Source organism: Stigmatopora nigra, unplaced genomic scaffold (genome assembly GCF_051989575.1).
Source record: "Stigmatopora nigra isolate UIUO_SnigA unplaced genomic scaffold, RoL_Snig_1.1 HiC_scaffold_25, whole genome shotgun sequence".
In the NCBI taxonomy this organism is placed as follows: Eukaryota; Metazoa; Chordata; class Actinopteri; order Syngnathiformes; family Syngnathidae; genus Stigmatopora; species Stigmatopora nigra.
Genome location: NW_027551604.1, coordinates 1,100,321 through 1,123,800, shown reverse-complemented (window position 1 = coordinate 1,123,800; position 23,480 = coordinate 1,100,321). Strand labels below are relative to the sequence as shown.

Here is a 23,480-nt window from a genome sequence, read left to right as displayed (position 1 = left end):
CGGCACCCCCGAAAAGAAATGATGGATTGGTGCTGACGGTCACACCAGAAAAAAACTACACTCGTATTGGAGATTTGATACTTAAAATGTCTTCATTACTTTAGAACACAACTCGTTTTATATTGTGGCCATAAGTACTTAAAGGTGCATTGTCTCCCTCTAGTGGTGATGACAAGAATGCATCTAATCCAGCCCTAACCCTAACAAAACAAATAATTAACAAAAAATAATAATTAACAAAAATTGTAAAGAACAAAATGTACCGTATTTTCACGACTATAAGGTGCACTTAAAAGTCTTAAATTTTCTCCAAAATAGACAGTGCGCCTTCTAATCCAGTGCGCCTTATATATGGAAAAAAAACAGAAAACCAAAAACGAAAAAACACCACTGTCAGATATTAAAAAAACAAAAAAATCCAAAACATCAACAATGGCTGGCTCTAGAGGTGACTGTAAAGTAGTGAGTGCTTCATTCCTGGAAGTCAATAGCAATTACTGTGTTTTCACGACTATAAAGCGCACTTTAAAGTCTGACATTTTCTCCAAAATAGACAGTGCGCCTCATAATACAGTGTGCCTTATATATGGAAAAATGTCATTCATTGAGGGTGCGCCTTATAATGCAGTGCGCCTTATAGTCGTGAAAATACGGTAATGAACAAAAATATGTAATGAACAAAAGAATTTAATGAACAAAAAATCTAAGTAACAAAAAAATCTAAGTAACAAAAAAATTAATTGACAAAAAAATCTAGCTAACAAAATAAATTAATTAACAAAACATTTCCCCCAGAAAAAAAAACAGATGTCGTGAGACCCTGATAGTTGAAGTCGCGCTATTTGAGGGATTACTGTAAAGTTTATGTCGCATGTTTTGGCTTCATAATTTATGTATTAAATTTTGATTTTTTTCCTACTATGTCAACACAGACTGCTATGAAGAAAAAGGTCATTAAAAGCAACCAAGCCATCCGCATTCTATCATGCATGACTTACCAAAAATGAGTTGGTGGAACACAAACTTCCCGGCAAGCAGACCAGTGAAAATGGCCAGCATCCAACAAATCACCTTGAGGAAACTCCAACCGGCTCCTGGGTATTTGCTGAAAAGGAAGGAAAAGCAGTTCCCCACCACCACCATCCGAGCCTCCTTCTGGCTGTGGGACACGGGGTCCTCGGCAAAGATGAGGAAGTTGAAGAAGATGACCAGGTAAGCCACCACCATGCGTGACCATGGGTGCTTGAAGTAGTAGCGGAATCGACTTCTGCTCTCCACCCTGTTGCGCCAGGCCGCCCGCCACCACCCGCGCCACACCTGCCGAGGCAAGAGAGAGCTAAGTACTGTTTAATATCTAAGTACTGTTTAATATCAACGTACTGTTTAATGTCGAAGTACTGTTTAATGTTGAAGTACTGTTTAATGTTGAAGTACTGTTTAATATCTATGTACTGTTTAATATCTAAGTACTGTTTAATATCCAAGTACTGTTTAATGTCCGAGTACTGTTTAATATCTAAGTACTGTTTAATATCTAAGTACTGTTTAATATCTAAGTACTGTTTAATATCATAGTACTGTTTAATATCTAAGTACTGTTTAATATCTAAGTACTGTTTAATATCTAAGTACTGTTTAATATCTAAGTACTGTTTAATATCTAAGTACTGTTTAATATCTAAGTACTGCTTAATATCAAAGTACTGTTTAATATATTAGTACTGTTTAACATCTAAGTACTGTTTAATATCGAATACTGTTTAATATCTAAGTACTGTTTAATATCTAAGTACTGTTTAATATCTAAGTATCGTTTAATATCTGATAATGTTTAATATCTAAGTATCGTTTAATATCTGATACTGTTTGATATCGAAGTACTGTTGAAACCAGCTTTCAAAATTATATTAATTGGAGAGAGTTTAATATCTAAGTACTGTTTAATATCTAAGTATGTTTTATATCCAAGTATTGTTTAATATATAAGTACTGTTTAATATCTAAGTACTGTTTAACATCTTTAATACTGTTTGATATATAAGTACTGTTTAACATCTTTAATACTGTTTGATATATAAGTACTGTTTAATATCTAAGTACTGTTTAACATCTTTAATACTGTTTGATATATAAGTACTGTTTAATATCTAAGTACTGTTGAAACAGCTCTCAAAATTATAGTTTAATATCTAAATATCTACTGTTTTCAACAGTACTTAGAGATAAACAGTGACAATAAAATGTTCAAAAGATGTTCCTGTGTGGGAGTTTTAGTACTTTTGACAGTGCAATGCTGAACACAATAGGAAATCCCACAGATAATGAATGTCATTACAACAGAGCTTATGTTCGTAAAGGCAGATTTTGCACTGTCATCACTTTCTACATGAGACTTGCAAAAGTGGCCCCTGGACTACGGACAGAATAGATTGATAAATTAATCACATTCTGTCTGCCGTTCAAACTCAAATATAGTTACATCTGTTCCCAGCAACTTTAAATATCATTGCATCTTTGCACCCTTTGCACCGGTGTGCGCATTTACGCGCGCACCTGAACGCACCTTACCGACGCCGGTCCCCGTTCGCCCGGGCGGCCACATAACTTCTCCAGCGGGTCCCTCGAGACTCGAGATCATCTATTTCGCGACCTGTTGTGGCTTCCGAGTGGGAGTCGAACCTCCCGACATATCCGAACCAGCCATCGCACCCGAGCATCCATGACCGGCATGGGGAGAAAAACCGGTGATTTGTCTCGCGGCGAGGCCGGCGGAAGATGCTGATTTCCGGCAAAGATTGGGATGGGAATGCGTCAGAGAGGTGGAGGACCGTAACCAAGCGTAGCATCAACGAAATGGAATGCAACCAAAAAACTGAGTACCAACACCCTGAGGTTAAGTTTGACAGGTTTCACTTTGGTTGCCATTTCCGGCACATGAAGGCAAAATAAAAGGCAACCAATACAATTACTTACTACATATACATAGAAATAAGGTTTTAATAAACATTATACTAAACATACTTGTTTATACTATAAGAAATACAATTTTTAATATAGCATTATGTTCAGCGTTAATTAAAAACATTGTGATTGTATAATAATAAACCATGTTAAATCATGTATCCACCTTTAACAAACATTTGGCTTCTCTTTACAGGATGAAGACGTTTTAAGACGTTGTTCTTGGAGTGTATACACTATAAATGTTGGAATATTTTCTCCAATATTTGTTTTTAGGAGGTATAATATACTTACTCGAGCTATTACTCTCACATCCTGTCCTGTGAAATTCATGAAGTGACGTTAGCAAGGAAGATTGACACACAGGTAGTATTCCCAACACCTATCACTCTTTTGGTTACTAACATCATTCCATCCTATTTCATGCTTTATTTTGGATATACACACGAACATTGTGCTTTTTCGGAATAATAACAAAGCACAGACAACTAAACTGAACTAACTGAACTAAACGAGACGTTCGATTCGGGTTTGTTGCGTTTTTTTCACCTCACGTCATTATAGTAGTTCTCAATTAAAATGAACAATCAAACAAAGACAAACAAAAAATAGTGTCCCTTTATATTTTTTTAATTTTTAACACGCTTATTTGAAATACGTAATATGTATCACGATGTGGTGTAGCGTCATTTTTTCTTGCAATTTTAAACAAATTTAAATCAACGTCAGTTCCGGGGCGGGTCCATAGCGCCACCCTTCACTTCCTGCTTCTTCGCTTCCCTGGTTTCGTCTGATCAGCTGCTCGAGGCTTTCCCCAGCGAGACGCAGACAAAATGTCACACCAGACGGGCATTCAAGGTACGTTTCATCGCTCTTAACACGTATCTACTCCACAGCAACCATATTCCATTTTTATATCGTTTATTCACCCATCGGCGTAAAGTAATGGAAGTGACGATCCCAGCCCCAAGTTCGCTAATAGCTCCTCCTAGCTAGCTTGAGTTTAGCTTCGTGTGTGATGAGACATTTTTCCGGGAAAATTAAATTCGTGTCAACAGGCGTCCATGCTTCTACTTTTTTATTTTATTTTTATCCACGAAAGAATTGATTAAACTGATTTAATGTAATGACAGGTTCTCCATCAGATTGCACGGGTGACGCCTTGAATCACAGGCAGTCAAATATTTACTTTTCTTGGCTTATCTTTTAAATTTCGCGAAATACATTTTACATACGAATATATAATATAGCTGGAATAATAATAAGTCATTATTATTAGCATGCTTGTTTTGGTGTACGAACGCGTCCTTTTGATTGGGGTAAAAGTCTAACCACTGTATTTAAATGTATGGGAGGACGTGTCATTGGACCTGGTATTACGGGTTGGTTCGCGGGCCGCGTTAACGTCAACTCGATTTCATGTGGGCCAGACCATTTTAGATAGAATATTTGTATTTATATTTTAATAAATTGATTAAATGGACTGGATTAAAAGCCCTGAATATTCAGTTTTTTTATATACTTCTAAAACAATGTTTATTTTAGCTTTTTTAAAACATATTTTTACATTTTACAAAATTATTTTGAGCTAAAAACATAGAAAAAATGGATTAAAAATGACAATTTTTAATTTAAAAGGGGGAAATTCAGGAAATTTAGATTTCCCCCAGATTTTCCCCTTTTTAAATCAATAATTGTCATTTTTTAAACATTTTTTTCTGTGTTTTTAGTTCAAAAATAATTTTGTAAAATCTAAGAATATATTTAAAAAAAGCTAAAATAAATATTGTTTTAGATCTATAAAAGTGGAATATTCAGGGATTTTATTCCAGTTATTTTAATCCATTTATGAAAAAAAAAACCTAAATATTATTTCTAACTATTAACGTTAATTTGGACTTTTTTAAATGTCTTCCAGCGGGCAATGACGTGAAGGACATTTTCGCCAGTGCCAAAAGTGGCGACGAATACCGAGTCTTGAAGATCGTTATCGAAAATGGTAAGCACGAAATAAAAAAATCTGGTATTTATCGCTTGTTTTGTTAGCAAAACTGCGACATTTGAACCACATTTGCTTCTGCAGAGCAGCTGACGTTAGCCGCCAGCAAAAAAGCCTCGAAGAAGTGGGACCACGAGTACGATGCCTTGGTGCTGCCCCTAGTGGAGGATTCCGTTCCATGCTATCTTCTCTACCGACTGGACTCTAGTAACAACCAGGGTTATGAATGGATTTTTATCGCTTGGTCTCCGGACAGTTCTGACGTAAGGCCGCTATTTCTTTTTATTTTTTATCTTTTTTTATTCACTATAAACATATTTTGGGGCGGGGTTTCCGTTCCATGTCCTCAGGGAAAATGTTTTGCTTTTGTGTTATATGATCGTGATTATTCTTATTTATTTGTGGCGCCGCTAAACCGGTTTTAGCCGGGACAGCCCCGAGAATAATGAAGAAAAAAATGGTTAGCTTAGCGAGAGAGAGTGAGCTTAACATTCTTGGCGTTGTCGCTTGAAAAAGTGCAAGCTCAGGCTTGTTTGAACTCGTAAAAAAAACATTTCACATTGTCGAACTGTGCAGTTTAAATGTTTTCTTGGAGTTTAAGCAAAGAAAAAAGTGTAAAAATACATAGTTTTTGCTTTTATAGGCTGATTTTACATTATAGAAATGGTATATTTCCATTAAAAATATCACAGTAAGGTGAAATACCATATTTTATCCAATGTAGGGCGTATTTGTCGCAAAAAAATGAGTTAATCCAGGGTTTTTGTCTCGTATCTCAAGATAAATATTTGCTCCAAATTTTACTTGTATCTCAAATTGCTCGTATGTCGAGGTAAAACTGTCAATTCACTCGTAACTAAAATACATCTTTCCTTTTTAGAAAAAGTACCGTATTTGCCGTATTTGTGGCATAAAAAAATAATCCAGGGTTTTTGTCTCATATTTCAAGATAAATATTTGCTGAATGTTTTACTCCTATCTCAAATTATTTGTATGTCGAGGTAAAACCATGTCAAGTCACTCGTAACTCAAATCAATCTTTCCTCAAAAATTATTTTGATGCCTGTGAATGAAATTCAATAAAAAAAAAAAATAACTATCTTGCATAAAATGTGAGAAAAACTCACTTTTTTAGGCTTATACGAGAGAAATCGTAAAATTTGATGATTTTAGGGCATTTTTAAGGGGGTGGCTTATATGCGGAGGCGGCTTATATGCGAGTAAATATGGTATTTTGGTCATCTCGTGGTCAGAAAAGTAATATTAGTTTTAATAAAAATAATAGCAGATTTAAATTAATGTTATCATTTAATACTAATATTTTGAGCATTTTCTCTATAGGTTTTGGGTATGGGTAAAATGTATTGTCATATTTCTCATGTTGTTTCTATAGAAATCTTTATTTCCGATAACTTGATGCAAATTTTTGGAGACAAAATTCCTTTTAAAAAAATAAAAATGTACTTTTTAAACAGGTGAGGAATAAAATGTTAATCGCTGCCACCAAAGCTACACTGAAGAGCGAATTTGGCGGAGGTCACATCAAAGAGGAGATTTTTGCCACCACAAAGGTCAGATTAAACAAGTCACAACCTTATTTTTTTGTGGGTTAGCTTTTTTTTGGCTAACTTGTACTTTCTGGTCCGCAGGATGAGATCAATCTCAACGGATATAAGAAACACTTGATATCGCAAGCCGCCCCTCTGCCACTCACTGCGGCCGAAGAAGAGTTGAGGCAGATTAAACTACATGAGGTAATTAATCTGTCCCCCAACATGGTCAATTTATCCCTTATTTTCGAATTGTGTATGCCATATACAGTGTTCCCTCGCTACTTCGCGGTTCAGCTACCGCGGACTCAGAGCTTCGCGGATTTTTTTGGGAAAAAAAAAATACAAATAGTACATTGAAACAACATATTTTACAGTTTTTTTTTGTTGTAACATGAATTTCACTCTGTGTACCCGTATTGGATATGGTGTACTGTATACAGGGGGTAAAAAATAAAAAATACAAATAAAAACATAAAAAATAAAAAAATAAAATAAAAAATAAATTAAAAATTGTTTTTGAATTTAATTAAAATTAAGCATTTTTGAAGGGGAATCCCTACTTTGCAGAAATTCACTTATCGCGGGTGGTCCCGGTCCCCATTAACCGCGATAACCGAGGGAACACTGTAATAGCTTTTGTTTGGGGAAGAAATGTAATTAATCGCAATTATTAAGGGGAGCAATTGTACTAGGTTGACAGGTATGAGTTGTTCATAAATGTTAGCAAACTGTTAAATACCCAAGGACCGATTCTCTATAGCACGTGTCAAAGTGGTGGCCCGGGGGCCAAATCTGGTCCGCCGCATCATTTTGTGTGGACCGGGAAAGTCAATCATGTGCCGACTTTCTGTTTTAGGTTCAAATTAAGTATATAGTATATATTTATATCAAATGTACTGATTTTCCACCTTTTAAATCAATAATTGTCGTTTTTTAATCAATTTTTCCGTGTTTTTAATTCAAAAATTATTTTGTAAAATCTAAAAATATATATAAAAAAAGACGAAATAATCCAGTTTTTAATCCATTTATTAAAAAGCTAAATATTATATCCCAAATGGTTAAATTTCCTGATTTTCCCCCTTTTAAATCAATAATTGTCATTTTTTAATAATTTTTTCTGTTTTTAGTTCAAAAATCATTTTGTAAAATCTAAAAATATATTTAAAAAAAGCTCAAATAAACATTGTTTTAGATCTATAAAAAAACGGAATATTCAGGGCTTTTAATCCAGTTCATTTAGTCCATTTATCAAAAAATTATCTTAAATTTATCTATTTTATTTAATTTATCTAAAATGATCCTACCCACATGAAATCTAGTCGACATTAAAGCAGCCCGCGAACCAACCCCAGTCTGACACCCTTGCCCTACAGCATCTGCGGTGTTGTTTTTCAAAAGTGGAGGAGTGTCTCGTCCTTGTAGAACAGCGCAAGGTCGGCTATGGCGGCGTGCTTGCCCCGCAGGAATTGTTCAAAAATGCTGAATCATTAGAATGCTAGAATAAGCAAGCAGAGGAATCTTCGTGGCCATTGTTGTCTGACTCAGTCTGGTTCGCTAACTATATTCTTGCCAGCCAATCACAGGGCAACAGGAGACAAACAACCATTCACATTCGTAACTAGGGGAAATTTAGTGTCCAATCACCCTAGCATGCTTTTTTTTGGAATGTGGGAGGAGACTGGAGTACCCGGAGAAAACCCGCGTAACAATGAAAGCCCTTACAAGAGGATGTTTGTCTTTGACCATATAAGGAAATGTTTACAGTGTATGGTGAAATCAAGCTAGCAAGCACATACTAGGAAGTCAGTGTTGTCAGTTTGTTGTTCCATTGGCTAAAGAGGAAATATGAAGTATAGTAATCCCTCGAATAATGCAGTTAATGTAGACCACTGGTGTCAAAGTGGTGGTTCGGGGGCCAAAACTGGCTCGCTGAATAATTTTGTGCGGCCCGGGAAAGTCAATCATTATAGATATCTTTATTTCAACTAATTCTATTCATTTATGATTCAGGTTTTTTATATATGTATTTTTAAATTAGATTAGATATCTTTATTACAACAAATTTTATTCATATATGATTCAGGTTATTGTTTTATATATTTAGATATCTTTATTTCAACAGATTCCATCTATTTAGGATTCAGTTTTTTAAATATATTTATTAGATTAGATATATTTAAAAAACAGAATCGTAAATGAATTAAATAAAGATATATCTAATTACGTTAGATTAAATATCTTTATTTTATCACATTTTATTTATTTACAATTCAGGTTTTTTTAAAATATATTTTTAGATTAGATATCTTTATTTCAACAAATGTCATCCATTTACAATTCAGGTTTTTTTTAAATATATTTTTAGATTAGATATCTTTATTTCAACAAATTTCATTCATTTACGATTCAGGTTTTTTTAAAATATATTTTTAGATTAGATTAGATATCTTTATTTCAACAAATGTCATTCATTTATGATTCAGGTTTTTTAATATAGATTTTTATAGATGAAATAAGATATCTAATAAGGTTATATTAGAGATCTTTATTTCAACAAATTTCATTCATTTACGGTTCATTTAAAAAAAAAATAATAATAATTTTAGATTAGATATATTTATTTCAACAAATGTCCTCCATTGATTTTGCCAGGTCCAAACGGACATTAGCGTGGACAGCAAACACCAGACCCTCCAAGGCGTGGCCTTCCCCATGCACCGCGACGCCACAGCGGCACTCAAGCGCTTCAAGGACAAAGACATCAACTACGTGCAACTGGTGAGTGGCGACCTCTCGTTGTACGCTATATGCCGTTTGTCGGCTTTTCTTTGGCCACATTGTGTCGTGGACATCACAATGGTTTTTGTCACCCCCCAAAAAAGGCCTTTTGTGTGGCGCATGGTCACGAGTAGAAGAGTAAGTCCCCCGCTACAAAACGCTAATTGTGTCTTTGAGCTTTGTACTCATTGATGGCAAAACAATCGCTTTTCACGTCACATCACCGTCACTTATTTTCAGGACCGCTCATCCTCACAAATGTCGTGAAGGGTGCTGGAGCCTATCTAAGTTGATTTTGGGCACGAGGTGGGGTACACCCATGGCTAGGGTTAGGCAGTTTAGCTAACAATTAGCCTAGCATGCATGTTTTTGGGATGTGGTAAGAAACCAGAATAACTGGAGAAAACCCATGCAAGCCTCAGGAAAACATGCAACCTCTGATGATGGACCTGGGTTCGAACCCTGTACCCCAGAATTGCGAGCCCCATTTGCTCACCACTTCACACAGTGATGACAGACCTGGGTTCGAACCTAGTACCCCAGAACTGCGGGCCCAATTTTCTCCCCACTTTACACTGTGGTGACATACCTGGGTTCGAACCCAGAACTGCGAGGCCCACATGCTCACCACTTCACTCGGTGATAACGAACCAGGGTTCCAACCCAGTACCCCAGAACTGCAAAGCCCACATGCTCACCACTTCACACGATGATGACGGACATGGGTTCGAACCCAGTACCCCGGAACTGCGAGGCCCACATGCTCACCCCTTCACTCGGTGACGACTGATCTGGGTTCGAACCCAGTACCCCAGAACTGCAAACCTTTATTTGCTCACCACTTCACACGATGATGACGGACATGGGTTCGAACCCAGTACCCCGGAACTGCGAGTCCCATTTGCTCACCACTTCACACGGTGATGGCAGACCTGGTTTCAAACCCAGTACCCCAGAACTGCGAGCCCAGTTTCCTCACCACTTCACACGGTGACGACCGACCTGGGTTCGAACCCACAACTATGAGGCCAACATCCCCACCACTCCACACTGCTCCCCCATGTTGAAAAAAAATACTTGGATATCATTATAAATCAAACAAAAAACATTTCTCCTCTCCCAAAGCCTTAAACATAACAAATCTACCTGTCTTTTTTTGTGTTTTTCTTCTTTAAAATCAGCGAATAGACTTTGATGAGGAGCTGATCTGCTTATGCAGCACGGAAGCCACGGAACTCCGAGACCTTCCATCCAGGATCCCCAGGGATTTTGCGCGCTACCACTTCTTCCTCTACAAGCATTCCCACGAAGGCGACTGCTTGGAATCCACAGGTGCGTCCACTCTCGTTTCTATTTTCCACCCTTCCACCGCGCTTCTAATCCCTCCCCATTTCTCTTTCATACAGTCTTTATTTATTCCATGCCCGGATACAAATGTAGCATCCGAGAGAGAATGCTTTATTCCAGCTGCAATAACCCTTTGGTGGAAATGGTGGAAAACCAGCTGATGATCGAAATTGACAAAAAGGTGAGCCGCATTTTCAAGATTCACAAACAATAACAAAAAACATGTATAGTAATACCTTGACACAAGAGTTTCTCAACATACGGGTATCGCATTGGCCACATTGTCTTGTGTTATGCCAAGGGTGTCAAAGTGGCGGCCCGGGGGCCAAATCTGGCCCGCCGCATCATTTTGTGTGGTCCAGGAAAGTCAATCATTTCTGTCTTAGGATCAAATTCAAATGAAGTGTATAGATGTATATTAAATTTCCTGATTTTCCCCCTTTTAAATCAATCAGTTATTTTTTAATCATTTTCTTCTGTTTTTAGGTTAAAAATCATTTGGTAAAATCTAAAAAATATATGAAAAAAGCTAAAATAAACATTGTTTTAGATCTATAAAAAACTGAATTTTCACGTTTTTTAATCCAGTTCTTTTAATCCATTTATACAAAAAAAAATCTAAATATTATATCTAAAATGGTCCGATGTATATAAAATTTTCAGATTTTTTCCCCCTTTTTAAACCAATAGTCATTTTTTTATCCATTTTTTTTCTGTTTTTAGTTCAAAAATAATTTTGTAAAATCTAAAAAAATATATATAGAGCTAAAATAAACATCAGGGTCAGGGTGGAGGCGGGGCCAATAGAGCCATAAAAAGGTATCAAAATTTAAAACAAAAGAATTAAGTTTAGTGTAAGGTTAGATTAAACTCACTTTTGAGTGTGTCTGCATTGTAATCCAAGTTCATTTAAATGTATTCATGTTATGTTACGAGCACGTTGCCATGCGATGACATCACCCTCTCATTTCCCCTTCAGCTCCAAATCGAAAATGGCGACGAAATCACCAGTGAGTTCATGTACGAAGAAGTACATCCCAAACAACACGCCCACAAACAGGCCTTCGCCAAACCCAAAGGCCCTCAAGGAAAACGCGGCGGGCGCCGCATCACCCGAACGCCCGCGGAGGGTGACGAAGACGACGACTAAACCGCAACTCCGTTCCACCATGGAACTTTCTCCAAATGGAGGTGATCATATTTGCTTGTTTTTTTGCGGGAAAAAGAGATAAAAAACACGAAAACTCTTAATTCCCAATCCACAAAACCAGCTATGCACAAATTCCGCCATTTTCCGTTTGCATTTCGACAAATGGACGGCCATTTTTTTTCCTTAAAATGACATTCCCAAAATTAGCATCTTAGCATGATCTTGCACCAAAATAACACTTTTTAGCTCCACCCACTTAAATTCTCAACTTGCATTCCTTCAATGTCGATCACTTTTTTTTAGTGTTAGCTTAGCTTAGCATAGCTAACTGTGCACAACTTTATGGGTGCTCCAAAAAAGCAGAGATGTATAAAGTAAACCATTTTAACAGTACATTTTTTATATCACATTTATTTTGTTTTTGTTTTATACAACTGGTTTACATGGATAGAGGAGTTAAAAAAATAATCATCTGCTGAAAAAACTTATTTTTCTATGCAAGTGCTGTAAAATGTACGTATTTGTAGTCGTCTGTGTATGTTTTAGTGGTGTAAAATATGAAAATATTCGTTAAAAAGTCACGTTTCGAGGGATCGGAATTCCTTAAAAAAGAGAGCCAATAGGAAAGGGAATATTTTGCATCAAAACAAAAATGTTGTCACAGTTTTTTTGTCAAATTATCGAGCTCACCTCACGTTTGAAGCCAAGGGAGGACATTTCCCTCGTATAGGCCGTCTTCGTTAGAAGTAGAATATCATGTTGGCTCTTATCTGTTTTCTTACAGACGCTTTTTCTTTTTAAAAAGAATAAAAATATTTCAATTGCAGGAGTTTTATGGATGTCCTTTAATGGAAGGGGTGGGTAAACTTTTGGGCCTGGGGGGGCGGGTGGGGCACGTTGACTTTAAAACTGACTGATGGGCGGGGTCAGCACAAGATAGGATACATATAAAAAAGTGCATCCGTTAACAGTACATGTGAAACATAGGAAAAAAAGGACTGAAGTATTAACATACTCATCACTCATCATTAAAGTCAAAAGTACAAAGTACAAAGTCGAGTAAAAAGTACCAAGTCGAGTAAAAATTACAAATTGGGGTAGAAAGTACAAAGTCGAGTAAAATGTACAAAGTCGAGTAAAATGTACAAAGTTGAGTAAAAAGTACAAAGTCAAGTAATAAGTACAAAATCAAGTAAAAAGTACAAAGTCCTACGCGTAAGACTCCTTTGCTCGGTTTTGGACCAAAACATTGAGCTGGGACAGCACCTAAAATATACAAAAAAAATCCATATTTCATATTTTCTCGCCAATTTTGCGTTGAGAAGCATTCCGTCTTACTTGCGTGACGAGAGGTCGCCGGTTTTTCCTCTCCTGGAGACAATCGGCGGCCAGAGAATAGACCATGGCCACCTGGTTCCCGTCCCAGTCGCTCATCTTCTGGTCTACGAAGGCCTCTAGAGTCAGTTCTTCGTCTTTGTCGTCAATGTCGTGCCTCATGTCCATCTGTCACAGGGTTGGTTCAGATCAGTCCGGTTAAGAAGGCGTATTTTCCGCACAATAAGGTGCACCTTCAACCTTGGTTTTGTGTATGAGGCACATTGGATTATAAGGCGCTGTAGTGTGTTATACATCCACTAAATGAAGCTGTAGTAGTAGTGGCAGTGGGAATTGTAGTAGAATATTGTTATAGATCCACTAGATATATGTATCTGTTGTAGTAGTAGTAGTAGGAGGAGATTGTGTTATATATCCACTAAATGGAGATGTGGTAGTAGTAGTAGTAGTAGTAGTAGTAGTGAGGGTGGCAAGAGTAGAGGTAGTAGTGGTGGGATATTGTGTGATAAATTTGCTAAATGGAGCTGTAGTATTAGTGGGGGTGCTACCTGTAGTGGTGGTAGTAGTAGTGGTAGTGATAGTAGTAGTAGTAATGGTGGTGGTGGTGGTGGGAGATTGTGTTATACATTCAATAAAATAATCTAGTATTAGTAGTAGTAGTGGGAGATTGTGTTGTACATTCACCAAATGAAGCAGTGGTAGTGGTGGTAGTGGTAGTAGTAGTAGAGGGGGAGATTGTGTTATACATTCACCAAATGAAGCTATAGTAGTAGTGATGGTAGTGGGAAATTGTGTTACACATTCAATAAAAGAATCTGTAGTAGTAGTGGTGGTAGCAGTAGTAGGGGTAGGATCACTAGAGGTGGTAGTAGTGGTAGTAATATTATTAGTAATAGTAGTAGTAAGGGTGACGTCAGTAGTGATAGTAGTGGGAGATTGTGTTATACATCCACTAAATTGAGCTTTAGTAGTAGTGGTAAGGTGATGTGTTATGAATCAACTGCTCAGGGGAATTTCATACACTTTTTTTTTGGAGAAAATGGGGGAAGATTGTGCCTTTTAGTGCGGAAAATATGCTAATAGCCTGAATGTTTTTTACCAAAAGCTGAGGTTCGCGGTTTTCATCAGCTGGTGAGAGCCCGGACAATAATTCTAACAGCACCTGTACAAATCAGAGTACACAATCGTGTTCAAAACGTCAATGAATTGTTGTCGTCAAATTTCAAACTCAAAAGTCAAGAGCCTACCACTCCAAAACTGAAGACATCGGATTTGGGCGTGATCTCGCCCCTCAACGCCTCGGGCGCCATGTAGGCGCAGGTACCCACAATCCTCTCCGTCATCACGGTCGTTGCCGTCCGCTTTGCCGAGGCTCTCGTCAGGCCAAAGTCGGACATTTTGGCCACCAAGTTTTCGTCCAATAGGATATTAGCACTGTGGGGGGAAAAACATTAGATAATGAGCTAACTGGTTAGCATGTTGACCTTACAGTTCTTGGGTTCGATCCCAGTTGGGTCTTTATTTTGTGGACTTAGAATTTTCTCCCTGGGCTTGCCTAAGTGGGTTTTCTCCGGGTACTCTAGTTTCCTCCCACATCCCCAAAACATGCTAGGCTAATTGCTAAGTTTCCTAGGCTAGGCTAATTGCTAACACTATAAATTACCTAACTTCAGGTATGATTGGTTGTTTTTTGTCTCTTGGTGCCCTGCGATTGGCTGGACACGATTCAGGGTGTCCCAAAGTCAGCTGGGATAGGCTCCAGCACCCCCCGCAAACCCCTTGTGAGGATAGATGGGTCAGAAAATGAATGAGCTGATGAGTGGTGCTATTGCTGACTCATGCAAAGCTCACATTTAATGACATTTTGGCATTTTTGTTGACATTTTGACATTTTTGTTGACATTTTTAGGTATTTTTTTGCTTATTTGAGCGTAAAGAGCCTGGAAGCAAATTGACAAAAAACATTGCATCAGATAAGTCGTCATATTTTAAGTTGAAACTCCAAATTTCATCGTTGTGACTAGAAAATCATCAGAAAAACCCAAACATTTTCATTATTTTATCTTGTACTCGTTACTATTATATACAATGGCTGTTTATAGTAAGTATACTTTTATACAGTGTCAATGTTTATTGTTTATTCTTTATAGGAGGACACTAAATCTTAGTACCATGTTTTCTTGCGTATAAGCCGTTTCCTCGTACAAGCCACACCCTTAAAATTACCTTAAAATCATTGAATTTTACAATTTCCCTCGTATAAGCCGCCCCCTAACTCACAATTTTCACCTCCATATTCATTTTTTTAATAGGGAGTACAAATGTGTTACTTTGAAGGGAAAAATATTTTTAAAAAATCGCAAAAAGGAAGTCATGTGAGCAGTATAACCAGGAAGTTAGTCCAAAGTGGTCTAGTTTGTCATCCTGAGGTAAGTGGGCGGCGCCCTGACTGACCAATGGTAAGTTAGTTTTTTCCCCATTTTGTTTTTTTGTCTTGAATTTAATTCATAGACGTCAAAATTAATTTTGTATAGCGTTTTAACTGGTTATCTTTTCTCTATTTTGAAATTAATGGCCGCATTATCTTAAGTTATGGCATTTTATCTTTGTCACTTTGCAGTTTTGTGCGTGTCAAGTTTAATTTATGCGCATATAAGCCATACCCTCAATTTCAGTCATTTTTTAGCGATAAATACGGCTTATATGCGAGTATATATGACAATTTTTAAAGTAAATGGTCCGTAAATCAGTAAAAATGACCAAGGTGCTTTACTTCAACCAAAAATAACAAATTAACGTACCTTTTCACATCTCTGTGGACATGATGCATACTATGCAAATATTCCAAAGCCGCCGCCGTCCCGTTAGCGATTAAGCATCGTTGTTGCCAGCTTAGCGGAGAACTTCCTCCCTAAAAGACGAAAGTCCTCAAAAAGACAAATTCTTCACGTTTTAATAGCGTGGATAAGACGACACTTACAAAACAAGCCAACCTGTCCAATAGGGATCCGTTCGGCATGAAGGCGTACACCAAACACGGAACCGGTCCATCATGGGAGTAGCCAACCATGTCCACCAGGTTCTCATGTTTCAACCTGTCGAAAAAAGTGCACGGACGTTTGGTCGCCGGTCAAATGGTGACAGAAAGTTTACTGTTGAAGCTAGTTCTTAAAATTATATTCATGATAGTTTAATATCTAAGAGAGAGAGAGAGAGTTTAATATCTAAGAGAGAGTTTAATATCTAAGAGAGAGTTTAATATCTAAGAGAGAGTTTAATATCTAAGAGAAAGAGTTTATTATCTAAGAGAAAGAGTTTATTATCTAAGAGAAAGAGTTTATTATCTAAGAGCAAGAGTTTATTATCTAAGAGTTTAATATCTAAGAGAGTTTAATATCTAAGAGTGAGAGTAAAATCTAAGAGTCTAAAATCTAAGAGAGTCTAAAATCTAAGAGTTTAATATCTGAGAGAAAGAGAGTTTAATATAAAAGAGTTTAATATCAGAGTTTAATATCAGAGTTTCATATCGGAGAGTCATATCAAAGAGTTTGATATCAAAGAGAGTTTCATATCTAAGAGAGTTTAATATCTAAGAGCAAGAGTCTAAAATCTAAGAGCGAGTTTGATATCTAAGAGAAAGAGTTTAATATCTAAGAGTTTAAGATCTAAGAGTTTAATATCGAAGAGTCTAAAATCTAAGAGCGAGTCTAAAATCTAAGAGTGAGAGTTTAATATCTAAAAGAGAGATAGTTTAATATCTAAGTACTGTTTAATATCTAAGTACTGTTTAATATCTAAATACATTTGACCAGCGACTAAAATGCACCAAAAGTCTGGCGACCAAACGTCCAATCATGGTCGAAAAATAGCATTACACTGGATTTTCTTGGCTCCGAAAGGGGCTTCCAAACTTACGCCGTCAACGTTTGGACTTCTTGGTTGAACTGAGTTTGCAGTTCGTCTAAGGAGATGCCATCTATCTGCAAAATAAAATGTGATTATTTGACAAAAATGGCCATTGGAAGGTATTTTTTTATTTCTTATGATTTTTTTTTTTAACTTGCCATGTTGAGTTTTTTTATCGCTACGGGTTTGTCCCGCAGAAAACCTTTGTAGACGGTGCCAAAACCTCCTTCTCCGATTCGACGGCCGCCATCAAAGTTTCCGGTAACTTCCCTCAGTTGATTGTAGGAAAAAATTGGGCCTGACAAATGGACAAAAATTATATATTTAATAGAAAAACTATTGCAATAATCAAGGGAAGCCTGTACTACTGAACTACTGCAATACTAATTGTAATACATTAGATTTATTACTTTAGTGAGCATTACATGCGTAAAAAAATACAATTAAATGCAAAATTCCAACCTTTTTCTTGCTCCGGCACCCCTTTCTGCAGCTTAGTTGGCGCCTGCCACTCATCAGCAATCGGCGTTACGCTTACCTCTGGCTCACCTGAGCCTGAGAGATTAATTATGTAATATTATTGTGCATTTAATCATTTTTGTGTGTGTGCTAACCTGAGCAGTGGATTTCTGTTGGAGGAAAGGTTTGAGTTGCCACCATGGACCGCACTGCATCTATTATGTTGGGGAAATTAAGAAAAAAACATCAATTTTGTTCTAAAAATGCCAATAACGATGATTATTTTCTCAAATATAGAAGTGGTCCAAGACTCCTACCAGGTAACAAGACGCTAGCAGCTGCCAGTAACTGGCGACTCATTAGAATGTCCACCAGTTCTCCCACTGTGGCGTTGAGAATGCCCCAGTCGTGCAGAAGTTCCACCGTTGGGCTCTTACCCTGAGCGACAAGGTTCTCAAACCGCCTGCAAACACACATTTAACACAAAAAAACCCAACATATTAACATCTATTTAAGTTCATTAATAGGTACTGTCCCTTTAAATACATCAAACTCTAATGTAGGCTAAATATTTCCATTGGCTTTCCCAATACCTGAATTTTAAGGTAGTATTTAAGAGAAAAAAGGCTTAAAAACACGTTTTTTGACTGTCATTTATGGGTGGCACGGGGATTGAGTGGTTAGTGTGACTGGCTCGCAGTTTTGGGGTCGTGGGTTTGATCCCAGGTCCGTTTTCACTGTGTGGAATTTCCATGTTCTCTCTGTGCTTGTGTGGGTTTACCAGAGTAGTCACATCCCCAAATGGTCTAACCCTAGCTATGATTGGCTGCCCTTTGCTTCCTTGAGCCCTGCGATTGGCCGGCCACTCATTTAGGGTGTCGCCCCCACCTGCCTGGTGTACGTACTTAGCTGGGATAAACTTGAGCAAAAGCGGTTCAGAAAGTGAATTAATTAACAAATTTGCGTCATTGTGTATTTTCTTTTTAAACATCCCCATTATAATGACCAAATATATTTAAACCATCACTTTTTGTGACTACGTTACGTTATGGTTTATGGTATAGGGACGTATCCTAGCCTAGCAAACAATGGTTGGATAGATACGTAGACAAATACATACTAGAATAGTTAGAAACAGATATAGACAATATACACACCTGACATGATTTTGTGTATACCGAAAGTCGCCGTTGGACTTCCGGATACTAATGATGACGTCCTTCCATCTGTCTTGAGGGTCTAAAAAGTCAGCCACCCGGCAAAGAGTCTTATAACCAAGTTTACGAATGTAAGTCGATCGAGTCACCGAATCGTTCATTTTATCTCGAAAAGTGGAGCTTCATGAGTATGTTTTGTTTCAGGCATGACAGACCAATGTGTGTGTTTTCCGATATTGAGCAACTTCCTCCAAACACGTGAGTTGCCTCCTCCTTTTTTCCCTTTGCAATACGGAAATTAGACAATGTTTCGATTTAGTAAGGATCACCTTGCTGATTTAGTGATCGGATGACGGAATATAAATGTTAGGAATTATTTTGTGTTGTGGTTTTTTTTAGTGGAGTTTGGAAATGTTTGGTTTTGAAATTGTATCGATTGGGAATTGAAAATTAGACACCGGTGTGTTGCGGCCGACTTTATTGTGCCACAGTGGCGTCTAGTGGATGATACGAGAACTACATCTGTCATTGAATTGAAATGAATGCTTTTGTTATTATAAAACTTGAGATTTTCTACCACGAAGTGCACAAATAACAGCAACAAACATACACAAATAAATAAGAATAACTAATAATAAATAAGTAATATATGTTAAATGAATAAATAGTCAAGATAGCTAGTGCTCAAATTACCACAACAAACAAACAGTTACATATTCAATTGTAATAATATTTTTTAAAAAGCAATAAATAAGTAAAACATTAAGTAATATTCTATGTTCTTTTGGAAAATAATGCCTAATTCGGGTTAAATAGGTCAGCAGTCATATCAAATAATTGAGGCTTATTAGGACAATGAACAGATTGACAAAAAAATGCTAAAAAACCCATTAAAACGTATAACCACGTTATAATACCATGTGGAACTCCCTTTTTAACTGTTTTTCCTATAAAGTTTTAATGCTGTCGTCAATGACACCGTCCCCAATTACAAAAAAAACTCATTTAAAAGAGGCTTTAAAGCAAAAGGTTCCATTCGCTCCCACTTTTAAAAGCCTTTCCTTTACATCCTCGAGGTTCACATGTTGAGAATTAAGCTACATGAAACAAAGACATCACCACGTAAACTGCTATTAAGCTATTTTTTCAGAGTATAATTATAGTCATTAGTGCGCACATCCTCTTATTCTTCTTTCAAACACATCAACATGGCCTTATGAGCTCATTCAACACTCAGCTGGGTGTCATAAAAGTGGCGTAGGTGTGCCTCGTGTGACTTGATGAAAGTTGTTACGTGGGTTTGCGGTCATGGTATGTCATCTTAAGAAAAAAAAACATGCAAACTCCGCACAGGTGGACCGACATGGCTTCGAACCCAGGACCCCAAAGCTGTGAGGCCAACATGCTAACCACTTTCCCTCACAGCTCACAATTCTCAGTAAAATTCCACAAAAACAAATCACCAGAAAATGTGTAAAAGGTAAATTGCCGATTTTTGGGCCTTCCTCGAACTGTTAACTTCGTGATTTGTCGTTTGGTCGCCGGACTTTTGGTCGCCGGACTTTTGGTCGCCGGACGTTTGGTCGCCGCACGTTTGGTCGCCGGACTTTTGGTCGCCGGACGTTTGGTCGCCGGACGTTTGGTCGCCGGACGTTTGGTCGCCGGACGTTTGGTCGCCGGACGTTTGGTCGCCGGACGTTTGGTCGCCGGACGTTTGGTCGCCGGACGTTTGGTCGCCGGACGTTTGGTCGCCGGACGTTTGGTCGCCGGACGTTTGGTCGCCGGACGTTTGGCCGCCGGACGTTTGGCCGCCGGACGTTTGGCCGCCGGACGTTTGGTCGCCGGTCTTTTGGTCCCCAGTCAAATGTACTTGGATATTAAACAATACTTAGATATTAAACAGTACTTAGATATTGAACTCTCTCTTTTAGATATTAAACTCTCATGAATATCATTTTGAGAGCTGGTTTCAACAGTAAACTCTCTGTCACCATTTGACCTGCAACTAAAAGACTGGCGACCAATCGTCCGAGTACTGTTAACTTGATCAATTTCCGCCTGGTGATCGCCAATACCGATCACATTTCCCGTGAAAACGAGAAATTAAAGAAGAAAACCAAATCTCCTGCAGCTCGGAAACAAGGGCGGAGGGAGAAGGGAGGAGAAGTGCCAGAGTGGCTTAAATCAAGCACCAAGGAGCCCGGCAGGAGGAAATAATCACAGGAAGTAACGTGATGCCCCTCCAGACTCTAAGCAATAAGATACCGAGGAGGACCAAACAATCCAGTCATCACGCAGGGCCCCAATTAGAGAAGAAAGTGAGAGAAAAAATGACCCCCAACACACCTCAGCCTTTGAAATTGCCCAAATTCGTACTGATGGTTGGTATGTGTGTACTCACCAGAATGTACTCCAGTATTCAGAAGCACCTTTTACAGTCGGCAATAAATTACAAGTTGAGTTGCTAGATGGCTTTATTAGTAGCCTTACACCTTGGAATGTAAACGGGATAAACGGATCCTAGGAAGAAGTGTGTTGGTTCGACTGAGATGAAGAACAAGATGAAGATCCTCCAACTTGCCATTGGATTCCTGAATTTCGGATTTCTTGATTTCAAGTCCATCTCTTAATTGACTGTGCAGTTGGGTACTCCAGTTTCAGGATATTTTTTAACAGAAAGCTTGCAGAGCTTCCACCTCCTTAAGCTACTGCCCCGTGGCAGGCTCTACATGGCCATAACAGCCAAGACAAACACACTAAAGGACAATGTCTTCCCGAGAACCGAACTTCTGCACTTAGGATAGCCTAATCAAAAATTTCTGCTAACCAGTTTATCACTTTGAATTTTGTCGTGTTTATGTGACCACTTAGTCTATGTTGACTTATCTATGCTGACTACTTATCTATGTTGACTACTTATCTATGTTGACTACTTATCTATGTTGACTACTTATCTATGTTGACTACTTTTCTATGTTGACTACTTTTCTATGTTGACTACTTTTCTATGTTGACTACTTATCTATGTTGAGTACTTATCTATATGGACTTATCTACGTTGACTACTTATCTACACTGAGTTTTTATCTATGCTGACTACTTATCTACGCGGACTACTTATCTATGTTGACTACTTGTCTATGTTGACTACTTGTCTACTTTGACTACTTATCTACTTTGACTACTTATCTATGTTGACTACTTATCTATGTTGACTACTTATCTACGCGGACTACTTATCTATGTTGACTACTTGTCTACTTTGACTACTTATCTATGTTGACTACTTATCTATGTTGACTACTTATCTATGTTGACTACTTATCTATGTTGACTACTTATCTATGTTGACTACTTTTCTATGTGGACTACTTATCTATGTTGAGTACTTATCTATATGGACTTATCTACGTTGAGTACTTATCTACACTGAGTTTTTATCTATGCTGACTACTTATCTACGCGAACTACTTATCTATGTTGACTACTTGTCTACGTTGACTACTTGTCTACGTTGACTACTTGTCTACGTTGACTACTTAACTACTTTGACTACTTATCTATGTTGACTACTTTTCTATGTGTACTACTTAACTACGTGGACTACTTAACTACGTGGACTACTTATCTATGTTGACTACTTTTCTATGTGGACTACTTAACTACGTGGACTACTTATCTATGTTGGACATTTATCCACGTTGACTACTTCTCTTGTGGACTACTTAACTACTTGGGCCACTTATCTATGTTGACTACTTATGTATGTTGACTACTTATCTATGTTCACCACTTATCTATGTTGACCAATTATCTGTTTACTACTTATTTATTATTTTGAGTGCTTATTTATTGATTGTGTTTGTTTGTTGTTATTTATGTACCTCCCTGCTGATGTTGTTGACTACTTATGTATTGCTCGTGCTAACTTTTAATTACTGTTTCAATCAAAATATATAATAAAATATGTTATTGTTGGTTTATTAGTTGTTTGTTGTTTCCATTTGTGCACTTTGTGGCGAAAGCTTTAAATCTCCTTATACTTATACGAGAATGACAATAAAAGCATTCAATTCAATTCAAATGATGTTGTAGTTTACCCCTGTCATCCATAGAGGGCAGTACCTACATACACCTCTCTCCAACCTGCAGAATTGACTCGTGTATATAATAAAAAATATATATATATATGAGTGAAGGCCCTTTGTTTAATTGGAATCCCAATGGGATTTCCTTGATGTATTCTTCAAAGAAAGTACTGGAATGATGTGTTAGGAATGACAAATACTTGTGGTCTCTTTATTATGTACCATTGAATTTTTGGGGCGGGGCTTGATATTTGTACTCTGTGTCTTTAGAGTAGACACACACAAACATCATCTTTTTCAGAGTTTCTATGCTCTTGTATTCAAGTTGCCATCCTGGCGACACGGTGGAAAGTGTTTAGTGTCTCTGCCATGCACTTTTTGGGTCGTGGGTTCGAACCCAGGTTGGTCCTCCTATTTTTTCCCCTAGATTTTTTTTTTTTTCCTGTTCCGGGTTCAGAAAATGAATAAAAATGAGCAATTCTCTATTATTTACTGGCAAAAACATAAGAGTTGAAATGTGGGTTTTATTTATTATTTATTATCTCAACTCAAAGCTGCGCAATTACTCATTTAATATGGAAAAACATAATTGGAAATTAGTCCCATTGTTATGGAAGTGCGTCATATGTCTTGCTGCTGTTTTTGGGAAGATAGAAAGCACGATTCTTAGTATTTGGATGCGGCTTTCTATGGATCAAGTTGTGATTTAAAAAAAATGGAGCTGACATTGTTTTTAACGGCGTC

General features: G+C 37.5%; 4 protein-coding genes across 5 annotated transcripts in view; 1 reads left to right on the top strand and 3 right to left on the bottom strand.

Moving 5' to 3' along the window:
- Window positions 1-2,939, bottom strand: part of tmem117 (transmembrane protein 117) — a 29,742-nt gene extending 26,803 nt beyond the window's left edge. Inside the window, exons 1-2 of one of the 2 annotated variants that reach the window (XM_077710964.1) lie at window positions 2,564-2,939; window positions 999-1,317 (exon numbers count right to left, since the gene is read on the bottom strand). In XM_077710964.1, the coding sequence (XP_077567090.1) occupies window positions 999-1,317; window positions 2,564-2,638 (394 nt within the window). In that variant the 5' untranslated portion in view covers window positions 2,639-2,939. The remainder of the gene's footprint in view (window positions 1-998; window positions 1,318-2,563) is intronic. The other variant, XM_077710965.1, reaches the window with a different exon arrangement.
- A 363-nt stretch (window positions 2,940-3,302) lies between these two features.
- Window positions 3,303-12,617, top strand: LOC144191988 (twinfilin-1-like). Its single transcript, XM_077710960.1, has 10 exons — window positions 3,303-3,327; window positions 3,710-3,819; window positions 4,880-4,960; window positions 5,045-5,223; window positions 6,436-6,531; window positions 6,610-6,714; window positions 9,169-9,294; window positions 10,476-10,626; window positions 10,701-10,822; window positions 11,621-12,617. The coding sequence occupies exons 2-10, from the start codon at window positions 3,795-3,797 to the stop codon at window positions 11,789-11,791; spliced, it is 1,056 nt and encodes a 351-aa protein (XP_077567086.1). The 5' UTR covers window positions 3,303-3,327; window positions 3,710-3,794; the 3' UTR covers window positions 11,792-12,617.
- Window positions 12,205-17,701, bottom strand: irak4 (interleukin-1 receptor-associated kinase 4). Its single transcript, XM_077710963.1, has 10 exons — window positions 17,647-17,701; window positions 17,495-17,587; window positions 17,187-17,330; window positions 17,042-17,102; window positions 16,107-16,221; window positions 15,928-16,037; window positions 14,374-14,560; window positions 14,226-14,288; window positions 13,130-13,294; window positions 12,205-13,057 (listed from the first exon to the last, which is right to left on the bottom strand). Exons 1-10 carry the CDS (start codon window positions 17,690-17,692, stop codon window positions 13,001-13,003), a joined length of 1,041 nt encoding a protein of 346 aa, XP_077567089.1. The 5' UTR covers window positions 17,693-17,701; the 3' UTR covers window positions 12,205-13,000.
- A 36-nt stretch (window positions 17,702-17,737) lies between these two features.
- LOC144192258 (interleukin-1 receptor-associated kinase 4-like) lies at window positions 17,738-18,884 on the bottom strand. Its single transcript, XM_077711368.1, has 3 exons — window positions 18,649-18,884; window positions 17,809-17,954; window positions 17,738-17,748 (listed from the first exon to the last, which is right to left on the bottom strand). The coding sequence occupies exons 1-3, from the start codon at window positions 18,807-18,809 to the stop codon at window positions 17,738-17,740; spliced, it is 318 nt and encodes a 105-aa protein (XP_077567494.1). The 5' UTR covers window positions 18,810-18,884.
- Window positions 18,885-23,480: the final 4,596 nt, after the last annotated feature.